The following is a 20,919-nucleotide window of genomic DNA, read 5'->3' on the forward strand; positions in this document are numbered from 1 at the left end:
CAAAAAGCTGGTTTATGATAAACATGTCGGCTCTAATCCGATTGTTTACAGTTCGGCGTTTTAAAAACATGTTTTTGCCAGTAGCCTAATGATAAGCTCAGTCTCGTTGAATAATGGGCATAAGGACTTAGCCACTAGAACTGATAGTGTGTTACTGAATTGTTGAGGGTTCGTTTGTGGAAATGACTCGTAGGCCTGCGCTAATGCTTCTAGTTTATGGAAAGGTCCCATCTAATGCTTTGAAAGTAGCCTATAGGTGTCTAGTGTTTTAAAGGTAATAATTTGTTTTGTTTGCAGTTGAATCAAGTAAAGAAGGTTTTGACAAAGCTCGCTTTCGTTTGGAGTTCAGTTGTATTGCTGTGTGATGTATCAGCTGATTTTTCAGCCACTGTTTACATTTCGCTCTTCTGGTGTACTAGTACGTAGATACGTCAGAGCAGTGTAGTTTACGTCCTTACGTCATTTCGTTTTAGTGTTGGTAGAAAGCGATGGCGGCGGCTTAGCTCCAACAGGACGGATTAAGAAAGCACTGTTTATACCTTCTTAAATGCAGTATTTATACCCAATTTCAACAGAAACGTGGAAAAAGTGGATTCTTGTGCAGGATGCAATCTTAAGTGAGTATGTTAGGAGTGTTTCGCCATCGATGTGTTAAAGCTGCGGCCTCCGTTTTGGGTTCCGCCCTCTACCACAACAACAACAATAACGAGGCTGTCAGTGTCAACCGGTAGAAAACCATTTAGCTAGCTTCATAACGTTGTATAAAAATGAAACTACAGATATGTAAATTAGCTAAATTATCACACTGTAATATAGCTAGCACAATTGTAATTAGGTGTACTCAGCGCGAGTAGTTTATTTGTTTGTTGCTTGCTAATGTTATGCTGTCAATGATGTGTAACGTTAAACCCAGTCTCGCTTAACAGATAAAACTATGCACTGAAGAAGTTAACGCTAGCAGGCTATTGCTAGTTTAAACTAAATAACTAACGGCAACGTTAGCTGGCCTGGCTAGCTTGCAAGCTACGTTAGTTAAATGGGTAACGTTATCTAGCTAGCGTTTAGCAAAGGGAGTCGTGCGCTTTTTAGCCAGATAATATTAACATACATCGATAAAAAGCGATAGTCAGTTTATGTTAACTGAAGCGTCGCCGCAGATATTCTCATTGAAATACAATTGAAATAAGTCTTAATTTAACTGTGTAACGTTAGTAGCGTAAGACCAGTTCATATCGCCTGATTCCTAAATAACAATTGCCCTGTATGAAAGAAAACGTATAGAATTCTATCTTGCCGTATTCTGTGGTTCATTTTATGTTAGTAGTCATGTTATATTCAAGTTATGATAATGCTGTTTCGCATCTATTACTCTGCTGCTTTGCATTCATTCTCACAAGTTAACATACATCTTAAATTGTTAAAAATATAGGGTTTAACACTAGAAATAGGCAATTGGGAAAATGCAATAGAATTCAACTACTTCCAGCTGAAACATCAAGGTTCGTTGGGGAAAGATATGAATGAATTTCTCACGTATAGTTGCACAGCATCTGCCATTTCGGTACTTGTAAGAATGCTTTTCAATGTCATACCTATCATTCCTTTGTTTCACAGATATCATCTTACCATTGCCTGACAACTATGATCGATTAACACACCTGCAAGATGCTACACGTCCTACTTTGAAGCTAGCAAGAATTTGATCTTTTCCAGGTAACAATTCTTTTAAGAGGATGTGGTAAGCGTCATGCCATTCTCTGCACATAGACAAAAAAGTCTGTGGTAATTTTGCATGAAACGTTTTTTTTTTTACAGGATCGCAATGGTTGCTGAATTATATTTTAAAGTGCAGTTTACTCTTACCCAAAGCAATGAAAAGAGAACTGAACAGTCTCAACTGTATTTAATTGTTGTTACAGATGTATGTTTATGGTGGAAAAGGTCATGTTTGCAACTAAATTTAAGCTCTTGAATGCAGTAATGTGAGAGTCATATGACATGGCGGTTGTTTTTGCTTTTGCCACCCCTCCTTTATTATTATGATCCCTCTGTGAAACTTCAAGCAGTCAAGTGACTGTGCTCACTTGGAGGAGGGAGATTTGCAGGCTGCCGGATACACCAAGCTGATTATTTCTCTGCTCACTCTTAGGCTGAGCACTCCAATCCTAACCCCTCTCCCTCACCCCCCCACTCCCCCCTCCGCTCCCTCTGAGTCAGGAAGTGTCCAGGTCTGGGCTTACCCAGGTTAACATGATGCCGGGATTGCAGCGTGGCCCTGAGCCAGCTCTCCGGGGCTGGAAGCTTTTGTTTAAGACTCCCAGGTGAGGTCGATCTTTTGCAGACAGCTTAGTGCCAGATATGGTATCCAGCCTGGGCTCTGCCCATGGTCCTGCATTTGATCGGGCAGCAGCTCCGAAAAGCCTGGACGACAGTTTTTGTGACCTGGATTTCACCTCTCAGCCTTTCTCCCAAGTCCATGTTACTTTGGTGACTTGTTGGCTTAGCTGAAGAAAAGAAAGAAAAAAAAACTTTTTTTTTTATTCAGCACTGAATACTGCCATTAATGTCTTTGTAGTTAGTCTCTCCTTGAACTGGATATTCTCAGAGGTGAATCTGTCAGGTGCTGTGACTGAATAGGTGAGGGCTGGCGTCGGATTCCCAGGCTGCCACTTCTCCACCTCTGCTCGGGCAGATTTCCACTCTAATCCAGCTTTACGTGAGAAGGGAGGGCACTCACAGGGCAAAGGTCAAAGGGCTTCCAGGGGTCGGCGGCGTCTTGACAAGTGCCAAAGATCACATCAAACATTTGGATTCTGTTTCTTACCTTTGCAAATTTAGATCAGCATGCATATGCTGAACATTTTCAATCATGAAATCAGATTGAGCCTATTGTATGTAATAGAGACAGTAGCAGCACATGTAAGAAATGCTTTTAGGCTCACTCTAGCTGTACATACGGGAAATGTTTCACATGCACTTCGCCTGAGAGGTCTGCTTTGAGTGTGAATGAAACTGTTAGTACGTAAGTTCAATGCACCATATGGATTGGTCTGTTTAAAGTATGTAGGCAGTGTGTGTGTGTGTGTGCAACCTTGTGTATGTGTTTGCGAGCTTGTGTGTGTGTGTGTGTGTGTGTGTTTGTTTGTTTACTGTCCTCACTTGGCCTCATGATTGTGAAGGGTAGCATCTCATCTGGCACTGTGGGGGTATCTGAACTGTCACTCTTTCCGTAGTTTATGGCTGTCTGTGTGCTCAATTACTACAACTGATATCAGATTATATAACAGTCTGCACTTTGCCCTTGCCAAACCTTCTCTCTCTGTCTCTCTGGGAATGAACTTACCATGATTGCTAGAGAATACTCCAATGAAATATTAACAATAACAAAAGGAAACAAACGGCAAACAAACAAAAAAAGCTGGAATGTCGGACACAGCACCCTCGTGACTGGAACAGCAGGCATCCTCACCACCATGGTCTGTTGTTGGGAGGTGTGTGTCTGTGTGTTTATGTTTGGGTGGGGTGGGGGGGCAATTCCTTTGGCATAGCTGAGATATTTTGTGATCCACTAAGAAGTGAATGAGCTGATTGTGGTCTGGTGTTAATGAGTTGTGTGGCATGAGGATGTGCAGCATAGAGGACTAGAGAGGAACGAGAGGAGAGAGAGGAAGCACTGGAACAGTGTGCCTGGGGACGCCAATGGGAATCAGGACCAGAGCTGTGGTCATTGTCGTCCAAACCGTTTTGGCCAGACGCACAGGAGCGGAAGGCTATGTTTTTATCAGTGCGTGGAGTTTGATCCTGTGATGCGAGTGTTGCCAGCACCAACCCAACCAGTCGAGTGAGAGAGGATGGCTGGATTCCAGTATTTCTTGTATCTTTTTTTCTCCTCGCTGTTACACCTTATTAAAGCTCCAATGACAGTAGAAGCACTTGAAACACAGTGCACCTCGCTCAGTCTCTTCATTAACATTTCTTGCATCAAGCATTTGCAGGAAATATCCTGCAGGGTATATCAGGAAATATAACTTTCACGGCGCATACCGTCCGGCAGCTGCAGAGGAGTTTGGAGAATGCAATGCTAAGGAAGGCTTTTTTGGCTCAAGCTACATCTATGCAAGGTACCTCATAGTATTCCAATGAACAAGACAACAAAGTGTTGGCCTTCACATATGGGGAGCACATGGGATTTCCTTGGGACTGTGAGATAAGACATGTTTCCAGCACAGTCCAAGGAAGTGCTACCACAGTGGTGTTTACATTTGCCATAACAGTTGCTATTCAGTCCTAATCTCACCATTAATGGCATACGCCCGCCAATATTACTTGTTATATTTGTTGAAGTGCTATCTCACCTTTGCTGCTGGTTTACTACTGGATGTTGTTTTAGAGTGGGTGTGAGAGAGGAATGTTTTATGTCTCCGATATTCTTATCCTGGCTTACATTTTTTTCTTGTTCCTCCATCTAAGGTTATTATTGACTAGCATGTTTTTAGTAGGGCGAGTGCACACAATGCCTTGTACTTCTGCAGGAACCCTGACTTGACGGTTTCTTTTTAAAGGAGACCTTTTATTTCATTGTGCCATTCAGGGCCCGTGTCTTTCATCCCCCGCGCAGTGGTTGAGTGGAGGCTGTCCCAGGTGGCCAGGGGGCGGTGTCCCAGCCCGGAGCTGTGTGGTCAGGCCGTGGGAGCAGGGTGACCTGGTGGCGAGCTGCTGGAGCTCTGCTGGTGGTTGAGCAGTTCCTCCAGCCCTCGCCAGTCGCCAGTGGCCAACCACCTCTCCGCCAGCTACATGTCTCTTTACACTAGAGCGCCTGTTAGTTTATCAGACACTCATCTGACATTTATGAAGGTCTTCACTATCGAATCCTTCCTTGTATTGTAACTCAGCTTTGACTGTTTTTTTCTTTCCTGCACCATGGTTGTAGCATAGTAGGGGTGTGTGTGTTTGGGCTTGTTTGGTAGTTAAGGGCTGGAGGCCATGGAACTCTTGTGTGGTATTAATCTATATGAAAGCCTTTTCTTGCAACCTCCATAACCACCCTACTCTTTATCTCTCCAAAGTATGCATTTTCTGCCAGGTGTTTGTGTGTGTGTGTGTGTTTATCTCTGAGATTGAGCAAGCCGACTGAACTGAATGCCCCCTTATTGGGAGGAGGGCGTGTGTTTAACTTTAGCACTTTCGCAAGAAGCCAGAATAAGGGTCAGAGGTATGTTTGTGTGTATGTGTCTGTAAATCTGGTGCTTGGCATGGCGAGACGGCCTCTCCCAGTGTGCAGGTTGAAAAGACTGTTTGCTCACAGTTTTACAAGTAGCAGCACTCTCCTTGGCATGGGCCTGTGAGCAGGTACAGAGGCACGTCACTGTTCACCCACATGGAGTGAAGCAGAGAGGATATATCAAGTGTTCTTCAAATGAATGGACTTATTATAAAGTATGTCAAAAAATGAAATGGTGGTGCATGATGTAATGATGAGCTGTTCCTCATGGTTCCGTACTCTCTCTCTCTCTCTCTCTCTCTCTCTCTCTGTTCCAGTTCTCCGTGTGACCCTCCTGCCTGCGTTTTTCGGGACCCGCGTTCTCTGGCAGCCTCGCGCTCCCCTCAGCACAAAGGACTGGTGTTCTCACGAGTGTGACCCCTCTCTCCGCCGCGGGAGCCATGGTAACGCTCGCTCCCCGCCGTGGCTCATACCCTCACTGTGTCACAGGTCGACCTGCGCGCCGCCACCGTGCCATGTTTCCATCTGCTCTCACCACGACTAAACCCACAGCTTAGTCCGACCAGCGCACCACTTCCCGCTGAGCGTCTCATATAACACGTCATAACAACAAAAACACTAACAGGATGTGGTGTATGGTATTACATGAAACCTCTGGGTATATGTTTACCGAAAAATGATTTTGTAAAGAGGATGTAGCCTTGATGTGTTTACCTCAGTGGTGCTCTGTCGAGGATGCGACTGTAGCTGTGGTGAAGTGAGGGATCTAGCCTGGGGTGCGTTTCCCAAAACCATAGTTAGCAACTTACTTGGTTGGCAATGGGAAATTCCATTGCAACCAACAAAGTTGCTAACTTAGTTAGCAACTATGGTTTTGGGAAGCGCACCCCTGAATGTCAGTGCAGTGGTAGCACTTGTAACAGCGCTAAGCGGATGTCCAGTGCAGTGGTAGGACTGTTGGTTAGTAAGGGGATACTGACACTGACTGAGGTCTTCCTGTTTGTCAGGATGAGGAGGACCAGCAGAGTCCAGAGGCAGGCAAGGCCAGCCTGACCCTCTCCAGGAAGAGCCCTGTGCTGGAGGAAGACAACCTGCAGGTGGGGGAGACGCACACACACACACACGCACGCACACACACGCACACACACACGCGCACAGGAACATGCTAGCAAGCGTATAAAGATGTTTAATTGTCAATACGGTGCTTGCACTCAACTCAATTTAAAACAAAACAAAAAATGTATTTCCTTTACCTGTGTCATGTACATTGACGTGACATTGACGTCATTGAGGTTGTGCGTGCGTGTGTATGTGTGTGTGTATGTGTGTGTGTGCTTGCGTGTGTGCGTATGAATGCAGGTTCCCTTCTCAGAGCTTCATGGCGAGTGTGTGGAGTATGTGGGCAGGGCGGAGGATGCCATCATTGCCATGTCCAGCTACCGGCTGCACATCAACTTCAAAGAGAGCGTCATCAACGTGAGTCTGGGCTCTATGGGCACTTGGGTGGAGCCTTTTCTTTCTCCTTCTCTTTCTATCTCTCTCTCTCTCTCTCTCTCTCTCTCTCTCTCTCTCTCTCTCTCTCTCTCTGTCTCTCTCTCTCTTTTACACCCTCCTTTTCTCTCTGGGACTGTGCGCCACAGGAAACGAGACCCAAACCACAGAGAGACAGACGAGCACTTTTAAGCACAGCACATTCTTGCCATAACATAATTGGTGTCAACTGCTCTGCTGCTGACAGCAGTGTTTGCATGTTGCAGCACCATGGCATTACCCCCATAGATATAATTTCTGAACCATAATGAATAAGGCAGCCTAAACCACCCCTGCACACGACTGGGACTCGGTACATTTATTTTTAGACAATGTACCATACCATCATACACCTTTTTATACTCACATGCATGGCCTTCCGCTTTGCAAAACAAATTCCTATTTTACATAGCTGACATCAGCTTACCGAATACAGCACAGAGTGGATGTCTCTGACTGTTGCTGCGTGGCTGTTGACTGTCAGACATAACGGAGCGGAGTGCCGTGAGAGGGTGTGATATAGATAGCTCTGGGAGGCTCTGGGGGACGCGTCTATACATCTCTCTCTCTCTGTGTGCTGTCCATGTGGCATGCCGCAGGGGTGACCTCGTGCCGTTGCTAGGGCCTGATGGAAGGCTCTGGGAATAGCCGAGTCATGCCGTGACGGGAGTCACGCCTCAGCCGCCGTGAAGGGCACTGCAGTAGAAGTGGAGAGGCAGAGAGAGAAAGAGAGAAGGAGAGAGAGGGAGAGAGGGAGCAGCCCTCAGACCAGCAAGACAGGAAAGAGGTGGTCAGTCAGAATGACATGAGTTGGGTTCACTGAGTTTACATTGACTCTCCAGAGAGCAGCTTGGTGAACTCGCAGGCTTCATAACAAGCAGTAGCACAGACCCAACTGTGTTGAAGATTGGCGGCTCAACTAGAGTATATAAAAAAAAAAAACCAGCGGATATGTAGGTCATGATGAACACACAGATTTTTTGCAAGGAAGCAGAGCCTCACTCGTATCTTGATGGCCTGTGCTGGTACATTATCTCCAACACGCTCATGTGCAATCAGCACATACAGACTGCACACACACACACACACACACACACACACAAACACACACACACACACACACACACACACACGTACACGTGTGGATTTGGTGTGTTGTTTCCATGCAGTGCGTCAGACAGAGTGTGGGACAGTGTGCACAGGGGGACAGTGAGGGAGACAAGGCAACATGCTTGATAATGGATACGCAGCTGAACCAGGTGCCAGCAATCACGCGTCAGAGAAAAGAGAGCGACACCAGCTGAGCTGTGGTCACAAGTACCTGCCCTAACAACTCATATAGACATACACATACACACACATACACACACACACAGACACAGAGAGACATGCACACTAGACTGAATGTCTGAGTGAGGAGTGGAGAAAACCTCAGGCTCCATCTTGCCGTCTTGCTTTTGTGCGAGCCTATTGTGGATGCTATCTCAGTAATTCCCATGCACTCACCCTTGGGGGACGTTTGAGTGTGCATGGTTATTTTCGTCTGTTTGGAATGAATGAATGAGAATTGAACTTTGTGTAAGTTTGAGAATGTCTCAGGTTGACAGTTTGAAGAGCACTCTTTGCATCACGCGTGACTTCATCAGGTTGCTGTCAGCAATTGTGTCTACATTGAGCTTTTTCATCAGCGTTTTGGCTTAACCTGCTAGTAGACTCGGCACTAATGAAGGACCCGCACAAAGCAGCACTTCAGCGCTCGCTCACAATCTGCTGTCTCTCTGTCTGTCTCTTTGTCTGTCTCTCTCTCTCTGTCTGCCTGCCTGTCTGTCTGTCTGTTGGTCTGGGCCACCGCAGGCTAATGGGTTAGCGTGTCTGTTGGCCTGTGCTCGGCCTTGGCTTCTCACGCAGGCCTGCCTGCCTGCCATGGTTGCGTAACTCCAAAGGGGCCGCAGCTTTTGATAAAAGCACCTCTTAGAGCCACAATGGCTTCCAGCCCCCCAACTCCTTATCACTTCTCCCAGCCAAACACTTATGTGGTGGTGCTACCAGCTGTTAGCATTGATAGCATCGAAAGCAATTTACGGGATTCAGGTTCGATTCCCAGTGAGTGTAAGATGCAAATTGAAGTTGCTTTGGGCAAAGGTGTCTGCCAAATAACTCCTTGTCACCTTAACCTTCTCCTTCCCCCCTCTCTCTCTCTCTCTCTGTTCTCCACCAATGCCAGGTTCCCCTGCAGCTGATCGAGAGCGTGGAGTGCCGGGACATGTTTCAGCTGCAGGTCATCTGCAAAGACTGCAAGGTCATCAGGTACAGAGCAAACACACCAGCACTTGACCATCAAAACGACCTAAGGACAGACCCATTACTGTTGAATTATGGAAGTACTTAGCCAAAAGTATTAATCTAATGGACATTGTCTATTCTACTAGTAATAATGTAATTGAAAGAAAGAGGCAAGGTAACATTGTGATGAGATTAAGATGCATTGCTGTTCTCTGGTGTTGATGTATTCCCCTGATGACTTGTTACAGCTAGCAGTCGTGATGTGTGTGCGTTGCGTGAGTGACCTTTGACCTCTGCCCTCGGGCACAGGTGTCAGTTTGCGCAGGCGGAGCAGTGCCAGGACTGGCTGAAGCGTCTGGGGGCAGTTGCGCGGCCGCCGGCTCAGCTGGAGCAGCTCTTCGCCTTCTCCTTCCACGTCCACACCAACGAGCAGCAGCAGCCCCACAACGACATCTGCAGAGCAGGTAAACGACATCTGCAGAGCAGGTAACACACACACACACACACACACACACACACACACACACACACACAGAGACAGACCGGACAGACAGACAAGACAGACACACATGAGGGAGTTTCAATAGAACAGGAATTTCATACATACACACACACACACACACATTCACACTCCAGTACAGTACATTCTTGTGTCCATGCAAGGTAGTGATCTCATACATGCATGCTGCACCTACTACTGGTGTTCTTCCCAAGCTATTCACATGCACTCTTTTAGCCTGAGGCTCAGGCGCTCCTATTATGCACACTCAACGTGCATAACTTAGATGTCACCTCCCAAGGGGATGAGTCAGGCCTACATGCCTCACATACCTGTTCACACGTACTCACATCACAAAGCAATCAATAACTCCCTATCGCCACTCAAATCATGAACACGTCCAGAGTTCCACCGCTTCATTCATTCTGACACCCCCACCTGTCATCTCCTAGGTGACCACGTGACGTCCCGCTTCAAGAACGAAGTGGAGCGCATGGGCTTCGACATGGACAGCGCGTGGAGGATATCAGAGATCAACCGCGGCTTCAGGTGACATCAGCCTCCCCTCTGCCACACTGTGTCAGTGTATGACCGCTGTCTCGCAATGATCCTTTACAGAAGAAATCCATGAAGGAATCACAGACAAAAAGAATAGACAATTACTCTTTCTGACACGAATCACTCAAGATCAGCACTCAACCGCTCTTTTGAGAGACAGGGCATCTCAACTCTTGTCTTGAGCATTCAGAGAACAGCCTCTTTGTCTTCACAGATAACTGTAGCCGCCGCAGAATATTAGTTAAGCTTGTTGTTGCCAAACGAATGGAAGGATGCACACGAACACCACTTCCATAAATCATTTTGTGATCTTTAAGTGCGTGGAAATTGTTACAATTATTTATTGGCAAAAGCTGTCACAGGCACAATTTGTTTGACGTTCAGCTAAGATTAGCCACTCACAAACAATTAGTCTTCTATGGAGTTGAATGTGCCCCCCCCCCCCCACACACACACACACACACGCACACACACTGTTGCCAAACAAACGCGGCAGTGTGTCCGATGTCAGGCCGCGGTGTCTGGTGGTCTGAGCGGCTCTCTCTGTCTGAGTGTGAGGAGTTCATAAGGCAGGCTGTGGGTGTGTGACCCTCTCGCCCTGCTGTGCTCTGGTGTGATGTGGTGTCTGGTTCTGGTTCTAGGCTCTGCTCCAGCTACCCGGAGCTCCTGCTGGTGCCGGCGTCGGTCACGGACAAGGAGCTGGAGAACGTGGCCGCCTTCCGCTCCTGGAAGAGGTTCCCTGTGGTGGTGTACAGGTGCGTGTCCGTGCGTCCGCCGCCGTGGTGGTGTACAGATGTGTGTCCGCGTGGACTGCGGGTGTTTGGAGTTCCGCGCTAGTTAGCGTTACAAAACTTGCGTAGGGGCGTTTGTGTGAGGTGTCGGCAGTAGATGCAAACGCTAGGTGTGTTTGTGTGACAATGCAAGTGGCTCAAGCCTTGTTTATGAGAAGAAATGTTGAGTCAACACATGTGGATGTGTGAGTGCAGATGCGTATGTTTGTGTGTGGACTGGCGTGACACTTCCTCTCCTCTCTCTCTCCCCCGCCCCAGGCACCAGAGCACGGGCGCGGTGATTGGCCGCTGCGGGCAGCCCGAGGTCAGCTGGTGGGGCTGGCGGAGTGCCGAGGACGAGCAACTGGTGCAGGCCATCGCCAAGGCCTGCACCTCTAACGGCAATGCGATCGTGCCGCTTAGCAACGGCTCCTGTGGTCACGCGCACACCAACGGCACTAACGGGAACGCAGGTCAGTGTCTCCTCATGTGTGTGTGTGCATCATGTTTGTTAGTAAAGAGGAGTTTAGTCTTTTTCGTAATAGTAAGGTACCATGCAATAAAAGTTGAGAGTTACCAATCATATATACCGGTATTCATATATTTTATTTGTGGCCTATGGTATGGAAAATCAAGTTATTGAATTTGCCTGAAATGTTTCCGTCACAGATCCTGTTGCCAATGGTGATGTGGAGGCGGAGCCAACAGCTACACCTCCAGAGAAGCTGCTGATATTGGATGCCAGGTCATATGCTGCTGCAGTAGCCAATCGGGCGAAAGGGGGCGGCTGCGAATGTCCAGGTAAAGGACAATCCAGGGGGTCAAGATTTGGAGTTAGCATCATGGTTGGCTGCCATATTACTGGTGGACACAAGAGCTCAGTCCATACTACAGTTCTATGAGTATTGGTTCAGACTAAGACTGATATTTTGTGTAATTGTATGTGCCTGTGATGGAAAGTGTGTGTGTGTGTGTGTGTAATGATGTATCTTATGTGTTGCCGTAGAGTACTATCCCAACTGTGAGGTGGTGTTCATGGGCATGGCCAACATCCACTCCATCAGGAAGAGCTTCCAGTGCCTGCGTTCGCTCTGTGCACAGGTGCCCGACCCGGCCAAGTGAGTGCCCCACCCACTTCTCAACCCTGGGCATCATCACCTGACTTCTTCACATTGGCATCATGGACTTTACAAGCCTTTATCAATTCACTTCCAGTAGAATGAACGAATGAATGAATTTTTTAGACAACTACCACCTTTGATTTTCTTAATGATAACATGGTCTCCTCATCCTCACTGACATCACATTTCTCTCTCTCTTTCTCCCTCTCCTCTCTCTCTTTCTCCCTTTCTTTCTCTCTCTTTCTCCCTCTCTCTCTCTTTCTCCCTCTCCTCTCTCTTTCTCCCTCTCCCTCTCTTTCTCCCTCTATCTCTCTCTCTCTCTCTCTCCTTCTCTCTCTTTCTCCCTCTCTCTCCTCTCCTCCAGTTGGCTGTCTGCTCTGGAGAGCACTAAGTGGCTGCAGCACCTGTCCCTGCTGCTGAAGGCGGCGCTGCTGGTGATCAACGCGGTGGACCGCGACCGCCGGCCCGTGCTGGTGCACTGCTCCGACGGCTGGGACCGCACGCCCCAGATCGTGGCTCTCTCCAAACTCCTGCTGGACCCCTTCTACCGCACCATAGAGGTCAGACCCAGGAAACTCGCGCTGCTCCGCTCTATTGACCGAGAAACATGACGCGATAGAACAGCATATTTATTGAACTCGGTATGGACAGAGCATTCAATGCTATGCCACACTCGAACGCTTGCATGCGATTAGGATGGGTGACCAGTGAGAGTGCTCAGTAGGCTGGATTAGGATGACCAGTGACCAGTGAGAGTGCTCAGTAGGCTGCCATTTATTAAGTTGGGCCCTGTAGTGGACTGGTCAAACCAGACTGGAGAGCAGACTGCAGTCGCGTGCAGTAGGTAAATGCACATATCCGAACCTGACCAGAGGCACTACATAGCCACCCACACAAGGCGTACAATACCTGGTGTGTGATATGCAAACAGTGCTGAGGACAAAGACACATTGACAGGAAGTGGGAGAGTTGTCTGGTCACACCTCACCAGCAGAATTTCCTCAGAAGTGTGTGTGCTCACTCCAGTGCCCGTAAAGGGTGGGAAAGACGTGACATGATGTGTCAGCTGAAATGCATGCTATGTTTGCCTATCAGACTTCAATAACAGGGTTAAAGATTTTTTCTGAACAGGTTTGCAGATAAAGCAGGAAAGTAAAAATAGAAAATGCACAGAACATTCTGACTGTGATTAGCCACATACCAAATGTGTCAGTCATGAGACTTATTGTTTTTATTGAACACATGCCTCTGTTTTTGTTGTTTGTTTTTTTTAAACAGTTCAAAGCTGTTGGTTTAACAAGGTTTTGTATGAATGTTAGGTAGTCAGCAGTTTTAAACGCAAACGCTTTATGCAGCTTTGACAGAGTCCGTTCTGTCAATAACAAAAAGAAACAGTAACGGTAACTGCATAAAATGGAACAAATGCATTTAATACAAACCACATCACTCTGAGAGGCTGCATCACTGAGTTAAACTCCACGTCTTCCTGTCTTGGCCCCTCCCGTCGGCAGGGCTTCCAGGTGCTGGTGGAGACCGAGTGGCTGGACTTCGGCCACAAGTTCGCTGACCGCTGCGGCCACGGCGAGAAGGCGGACGACCTGAACGAGCGCTGTCCCGTCTTCCTGCAGTGGCTGGACTGCGTTCACCAGCTGCAGAGGCAGTTCCCCTGCTCCTTCCAGTTCAACGAGGCCTTCCTGGTGAGCCAACAGCACCCCCTGCAGGCCTGGAGGCTACTGTAGCCACAGTGACCAAACTGCAGTGCACTTTGCTATGAGTATGAGAAGCACTGCGCAGAATGAGACAGCCCTATTTTGGTTATAGTAGTGTATAGTGTGTGTGTGACAGAGGGGTGGGGAGGGGAAGAGTAAGTGCACTTGTTCTATGTGGTGGCATGTGGTTGTTGAAAGCACTACTATTTTGAAAAGCCTAAATGCGTCGGTTATGAATAGCATGAGTGTTTCATTTTGGAGGCGACAGATCATTTTTCTCTTTTCATACGTGTCTGAAAAGAACAAAAATGTCATGAGTTATTGTCTTATCAAGTCTGTTTTGATCTTTTTGTACTTGTACTTTCACTTTTTTTTTTTTTTTATCTCCGTCTGTCTTGGTCTCTGCTGTTCTGAATGTGAAAGGGCTTTCCCCTCATCAGTGTGAAGTTTAGTTTCAGCTTGAAGTCTGCGTGTCTATGAACTTGACAATCGACATTGCTCTCTTCTGATCTGAAGGGGAAGGTTTTCTTTATGAAGTTATTATAAGGCGTGTTGGAGCTTGTCAAGATGTTACTGTGGTTTTGTCTTGAAATAAGTGTGTGTGTGTGTGTGTGTGTGTGTGTGTGTGTGTGTGTGTGTGTGTGTGACCAGGTGAAGTTGGTGCAGCACACATACTCGTGTCTGTTCGGGACCTTCCTGTGTAACAGTGGGAGGGAGCGGGAGGAGAGCTGTGTGCAGCAGAAGACCTGCTCGGTGTGGTCACTGATGCGTCCAGCACACAGAGCCTTCCGGAACATTCTCTACTCACCACACTCCGAGACGGTGAGCTCAGCTTCTCCCCCGTGCGCCGGGTTAAGGGCTGCCCACTGCTCCGGGTGTGTATGTGAACTCCTAGTGTGGGTGTGCTCCTAGTGAGCTCACTGAGCTGTGAGTGTGTGTGTGTGTGTGTGTGTACACTACCCCCCGGATGGGTAAAATGCAGAGAACACATTTCCTATAGTAACTTCCTGCAAGATTAATAAAGTACAATTTAACTAACTAAACTTCTCCACACATCCACACACACCCAGCTTCACGAGTCACACACACTCATTTAAAAACTTCTGGACATTCAAACATAAAAGACGATACACATTCAAACACTGAAGAAAATGAAAGAAAATGGCTAAGTTTAGTTTAGTGAGGGTCTAGTGTTGGTTTCATACAAATTATGATAGTGTGTGTGTGTGTGTGTGTGTGTGACTGTGTGTGTGTGTGTGTGTGCAGGTGCTGCATCCAGTGTGCCACGTGCGTAATCTGATGGTGTGGAGTGCCGTGTACCTGCCCGGCTCCTCCCCCTCCACCCCCTGTGAGGAGTCGTGCGCTCCCTACCCCGCCCACAAGGCCTCCTCTGAGGACACGCCCAACGGCAGGTGAGGCCACACCCCCACTGCAGGGGGGGGAAAGCTTTATGGTTTTAGGATGGATGAGAGGGTCATCTACACCAGTGTTTCCCAAACTTTTTTTCTGGGGACCCACTTTTTAAAGATGACAGACCATCGCGACCCATTTCACTTCAGATCTAACATGCAACATGCATGCAACCACCAATATTTAATTTATTAGACAACATAAATTGTGCTGGCGACCCAAATAAAATCTCCTGCGACCCACCCTTTGGGAAACACTGATCTACACCAGTGGTTCTCAAAGTGGGGTCCGCGACCCATAGCCATAGTCCGCAAAATCATTTGCTTGAAATTATAAAGTTGAGTTTTATCATTTTCAAAATTAATATCTACAGATGATGCCCCTTTTCACCCATAAAACAAGCAAATTGTGTCTATTTGCTCCTAGCCACATTTCACTTCACTTAGGTCATGAAGAACCATTCCTACTACTTCCTAGCTTGGCTTATTTGTTAGCCAGCTAGCTGATAAATGTTTATAAATGTTAAGAATCAGTCCATGTTGTCAAGTGATGCAAAATCCAAAACTGACAAAAGACGAAGTTGCACATATGCCAAAAAACATGGGATAGTGGACCTGGCCACATCTTCAGAGAATTACATGCTTAATTGTTAGGGTTATGAGGGGGTCCTTGGAACCAAAAACATTGAGAACCCCTGATCTACACCACTGGTTAAGGGGAATATTTGGACTTGGATCTCTTGGAAGTTGAATCAGAACCAGTTCTTGGTACCGGTTTATTAGAAACCAGAGTCATTTAATGACTGATGATTTGTTTTAAGTAGGTGCTGTGATTGAATCACTCTCAATTGTTTTCCCCATTCTGTGTGTGATTGTGTGTGTGTGTGTGTGTAGGCTTCCCAAGACACGTTCTGTTGATGACCTACCGTTGGCCTGCGAGGGAGGACCTCCCCCTAGTCGTCGCTGCAGCGACCCCAACCTCCGTGCTCTGGAGGTTGCCATGGCAACGTCGCCGGACGGTAACGAATGTCCTAATGGTCTGGACGATGAGGCCGGTCCAAGCCCAGAACAGCCGGACTCGGAGATGGCGCCGGAGGAGCGGCCTGGCGGGGAGGAGCCGAGCGACCGGGCGGAGAGGAACGAGGAGCCAATCAGAAACGGGCACTCGGAGGAGGCGGGTCTGTCCATGGCCGAGGGCGTGGCGCCGGCTCAGATGGAGCACATCCTCCAGGAGGCCCGAGAGGAGGTCAACGGAGCAGCGTCCAGCGGCCCTCCCTCCGAGGACGTCAGCGAGGACTTCACCCCGTCCACTCTCTCCACACCCACGCCGTCTCCCTCTGAGGCGTCTTCGGCGGTGCCTGCGCCGGCTGCTCGTCAGGACCCCATCACCCAGCTCTGCGAGGAGATGGTCGAGCAGGCCCTCGAGTACGCCGTCAGCGAGCCCTCACCACCGCCATGCGTCACCTTGCCCCTCCCGCCCGGCGGTCACATGACCAACGGCCACTGCGATGGCCAGGCAGAGGAGCCGCTCACTCCCCCTCCTGGCGACGTGGAGGACGGCGGCGGTGGCAGCGAACTCTCTTCTGCCGTCCAGCCCGAGGCACCGCACTGCCCCCTGGAGACGGCCGCTCCAGCCACCCACACACCCTCTCACACTCCCCCTCAAGAGGAGCCCCAAACACAGCCTGCGCCGCCCGAGCCGCCCCGAACTCTCAACGGCCTCCGCTTGCCTTCCCACGGTGCCTTGCATCCCCTCCCCTCCTCCTCCTCCTCCCCCTCCTCTTCCTCCTCCTCCTCTTCCTCCTCTCCCGCTGCCGCCGTGTGCAACGGCGAGACCCACCCCGTGGTCAACGGCTCCCGCCGGCCCCTCAGCCGCCAGGCGTCGGGCGCGTCCCCGTGCGGTGGTCACCCTCTCCCGCGCAGGGCCTCGGGGTTGGCCCCACGGCCGCGCGGAGAGGCAGCGGCGGTGGCGGCGACGGCTCCCCCTGCTGGCCACCTGGAGGAGGACGGGCTGAGCGTGCACAGCGACGCCGTGCAGGTGCGCCTGCAGCAGATGGAGGCCGGACACCAGCTGCAGGTGGAGAACCTCAAGTGGCAGGTGCAGCAGCTGTGGAGCCGACTGCGCGTCAACGGGGAACTGCCCAGCGAGCTGGTGAGGCCAACACACACACATACACACACACACACACGCACACACACTGAAACACGCAGATATCATTATAAAGCATAAGAATATGTGAAATCAATTCACACATTTGCAGCTGACGTGGAAACTTTCTCACACGTTGTTAAAGAGCAAACTCAAGCTACACCAGATTAAACACTATTCAGTGACACCTGGGTAGCGCACCAATGTTAGAAACCACATGCAAGTTTGTAATGATTTGACCGAGGACTCCTCTCTTCCCGTCAGACGTCTCTCCCGGATGGTGAGAATAATCTGGAGCCCGTGTGTCTGTCGCGCTGCAGTTCCGAGTTCTTCTCCGAGGGCAGTTGGGAGCAGGTGGAGCAGCGGGAACCAGAGGTGAGGGCACCGCACCCTGTGTGCGTGTATGTGTGTGTGTTAGTTTGTCTAGAGTTTGCATGTCTATTTAGAAAAGGATCCTGACTTTCATTTCTCCTGAAGCTGCTGTTGTATTGGGCTGTGTGTATTTGGTATTGAAGTCTCTCTGTTTGTCTGGTCTTTGAAGATGACCCGGTGGTATCCAGATCACTTAGCAACACACTGCTATGGATGTGAGACCAAGTTCTGGCTGGCAGCGAGGAAACACCACTGCAGGTGAAGGCACACACACACACACATTTTACATACTAATTTCTTCTAAGCTTTCTCCTGGAAAAGCCTTGAGGAAAATGACTACTGTATGTACTCTATATGGTCCTATAAAGGAACATAACTTGTCGTCAGTAAATTAATACATCATCATACTATAACTCTAGAAACGCTGCAATAGAATCCCATTGTGTCTTAAGTAGTGTGATAATCATATGTTCCTTGTTGCTACCCATCCCTGAATTTGGTCTTTTGTGTTTGTTTATTGTTTTCATTTCTGTGCAACATTCCTCTGTATTGTTCTGTGATTGGACTCTCCTAAGTCAGTTCAGCTGCTAGTGCACTCCTTGGAACAGGATCGTCCGTCACTCCCCATTTGTAATCAGCTGGCTCGCTCCCAAACCTGGATTGCTCTCAGATTCTAGAACTTACCACCACCACAGCCATCGGTGATTTGTGTTAGCTCTGAGCGGTTGCTCTTAAGTCAGAAGGAGCCATTCGGTTGTGTCAGGTTAAGAGATGAGAATTTAAGTAACAGGGAAATGGCTTTATTTCTGCACTGAAGCACTGATGCACAAAGGAAAGAATACAAAGTAGAGAAGGCATTGTTGGTGTTGGCAAGAACTGGCATCAAGAATACAATTGCCGTGTAGTCCTTGGGACAGGCCCTGAGTGGAGTGGACCAAACAAGAGGACTAGTGTTTATTAATTCACTTGAAAGGGCAGCTCATGTCATTTGATATTTGAAGAGCTTGTATGTTGTTGGACAGCTCGGATCCGAGTTCGAGTGGTGTTTGGGTGTGCCGAGTAGGGCTCTGAGGTGAATGAGATTGAATGGTGGGAAATTATTTGTGTGCTACGAACAGACTGGTCATCGGAGGGACATGGGTGTGACCAGTCTGTGAGCTGGAGTTGGATGGCCACACAGGGCAGTGTGCTTTTCTTCCGATCTCATCCCTCTTTTCTGACTCTTCCTCTCTCCTGTCTTTCCCTCTCTCCTCTGCAGTGCCAGAGAGCCTGTTGAAGAAGCCTGGTGAGAGATCCCGGCCCCCTCCTCCTCCTCCTCCCTTCCTCTATCCTCTCCATGCATTCTCTCCATCTTTCAGTCATCCCTCCATCCCTAAACCTGTTCACTCCCTCCTCCTCCTCCCTCCCCCTGTCCTCTCCATGCATTCTCTCCATCTTTCAGTCATCCCTCCATCCCTAAACCTATTCACTCCCTCCTCCTCCTCTCTGCTTGTTCTTGTGTCTGTCAGTCTGTTGCATTAACACGCTTGCTTTAATCAACACGCCTGGCTAATACAGTAATCCCCCCTCATTATCCCATCCTGGCTCTGGTGGATTTGTTGCCCCCCCCTCCCCCCTCCCCCTCCCCCTCCCCCTTCCTTCTTCCTGGTTTCCATAAATATGCCCAGTCACGACAACAATCCTGCCAGCACGGTTTTAAGATGTCGATCTCTTGTTGAAATTAGTGGCGCAGACTCTGGATTCGTTTGCAAAATAAAAAAAAAAGAATAGGCAGGAGGGTAAAGAATGAGTGCTGGTTCTCACGGTCTGTGAGAAAGAGAGAAAGAAAAGAGGGAGAGAAAGAGAGAGAAAGCAGAGCACTGGGCTCTTAGCCTGGCAAGAGAGCGGCCAAGCCATTAGGCAAGCTGCACCCACCGAAACGTGAGCTAGGGTTCTCACGCTTTTAGGATTTTGGCAACACCGCGTTGAGAAGCCGTATCCACACTTGATGCTTTGCTTTGCTGTGCAAAAATAACTGCTCCCTAGGTAGTGTGCAAGTTTGACCATTTGTTGAATGCATCTGTTTTGCTTTTCTTCAACATCCCATGCTGTTACTCAGGCTGATTAGATGGTCAGATGTGGTCATCAGCCTCGAGTAACACATTATGGGCTGTTGAATTGAATGTGGTTGTAAAAGTGTACGAGTGTTAATTCCCACTGGCCTTGCTGTTCTCCCTCACACAGGAACTGTGGGAACGTGTTCTGCGCTAGCTGCTGTGACCAGAAGGTGGCGGTTCCCAACCAGCAGCTGTTTGAGCCCAACCGTGTGTGCAAGGCCTGCTACGGACACCTGCGCCTGACTTCAGTGCCCCCCGCCGACCTGGAACTGGAGAAGCCAATCACAGCCAGCTCCAACTGAGGCCCCCCCCCCCCCCCCCCCACCCGGACCGAATCAGCCAATCACAGATAGAGTTAACGCCGACTAAAACCTTCACCAGAGCTTGGCCAGTCACGGCCTGCTCCAACAACAGAATTCAGCCAATCAAAGACCGTATTGACTAACCCACCCACCCACCAACTTGGCTTATACCCCCCCTCAGTGGTCAGTCTTCACCCCCTGGACCGATAACGGACTGCCAGTCCCCCCACCCCCCCTTCCCTGTGCACACATATAATTAACAATTGAGCCGCCTGGGTGTGCAAGAGAACGTTTGCACGCACACAGAAGAGAATGTTAATGTGAGTGTGTGAATGAAATTTATGTATATAATGCCATGTGTACAGCTATGAAAGCGAGAGACAGTGACCGGTGTGTGTGTATGTGTGTGTGAGTGAGTGTATGAGACCAGGATGGACTTGCTATGCCGTGTGCCCGGACATCTTGTTAATGGACAGTCAGAACGGAGTGTTTCCGTGGCACCCGGCCCCCGGGCGGTTATAGACTGGTGCGATGAGATGAGATGAGGGCGGGTCTTGTCGTGTCGGACTCCTGCTCATGTATCCCATGCTGCTTTGCTCCCCTTCCTCCAGGCCGTGCTGAGAGCCTTTGGGGGGTCCCCCATCTAAGGGGGACCTCAGAGTGCTGAGAGACTGTTTGCCTGCAGAGGACGTGGTGCTCCCAAAGTGTGTGAATGAATTAAAGCACAACACACTGCCCACCTAAACTCGGTCTCTAATCTGTGTGTGTGTGTGTGTGGGAGAAGGTAATTAGCATTTCACCAGATAGTGGAAAAGGAAAGGGGTTTATGAAGGTGTGATCTTTCACTGGTATGGGAAAGAGGTGCTATTAACGGACTCACTACTTGTGCTGATGTATGTA

At 48.9% G+C, this 20,919-nt stretch overlaps 1 protein-coding gene across 4 annotated transcripts; it reads left to right on the plus strand.

The window, feature by feature from the left end:
• Window positions 1-453: 453 nt before the first annotated feature.
• Window positions 454-20,764, plus strand: LOC143112931 (phosphatidylinositol-3,5-bisphosphate 3-phosphatase MTMR3-like). Of its 4 annotated transcripts, none has more exons than XM_076275377.1 (21): window positions 454-617; window positions 1,615-1,713; window positions 5,539-5,664; window positions 6,229-6,318; window positions 6,581-6,697; window positions 8,976-9,058; window positions 9,344-9,498; window positions 9,986-10,082; window positions 10,733-10,846; window positions 11,141-11,334; window positions 11,531-11,662; window positions 11,868-11,979; window positions 12,347-12,542; window positions 13,494-13,679; window positions 14,343-14,513; window positions 14,958-15,103; window positions 15,995-17,252; window positions 17,514-17,624; window positions 17,791-17,879; window positions 18,880-18,906; window positions 19,845-20,764. In XM_076275377.1, the coding sequence occupies exons 3-21, from the start codon at window positions 5,662-5,664 to the stop codon at window positions 20,017-20,019; spliced, it is 3,456 nt and encodes a 1,151-aa protein (XP_076131492.1). In that variant the 5' UTR covers window positions 454-617; window positions 1,615-1,713; window positions 5,539-5,661; the 3' UTR covers window positions 20,020-20,764. The 4 variants fall into 4 exon arrangements, with proteins under 4 accessions (XP_076131492.1, XP_076131508.1, XP_076131507.1 ...); XM_076275392.1 differs by lacking the exon at window positions 454-617 and adding an exon at window positions 717-1,499; XM_076275393.1 differs by lacking the exon at window positions 18,880-18,906 and having other exon boundaries at window positions 455-617.
• The last annotated feature ends 155 nt before the right edge of the window (window positions 20,765-20,919 follow it).

Source organism: Alosa pseudoharengus, unplaced genomic scaffold (genome assembly GCF_046254945.1).
Source record: "Alosa pseudoharengus isolate Yale_2024_CS ecotype anadromous, Long Island Sound unplaced genomic scaffold, YU_APseudo_1.1 YU_APseudo_1.1_scf_106, whole genome shotgun sequence".
Lineage (NCBI taxonomy): Eukaryota > Metazoa > Chordata > Actinopteri > Clupeiformes > Clupeidae > Alosa > Alosa pseudoharengus.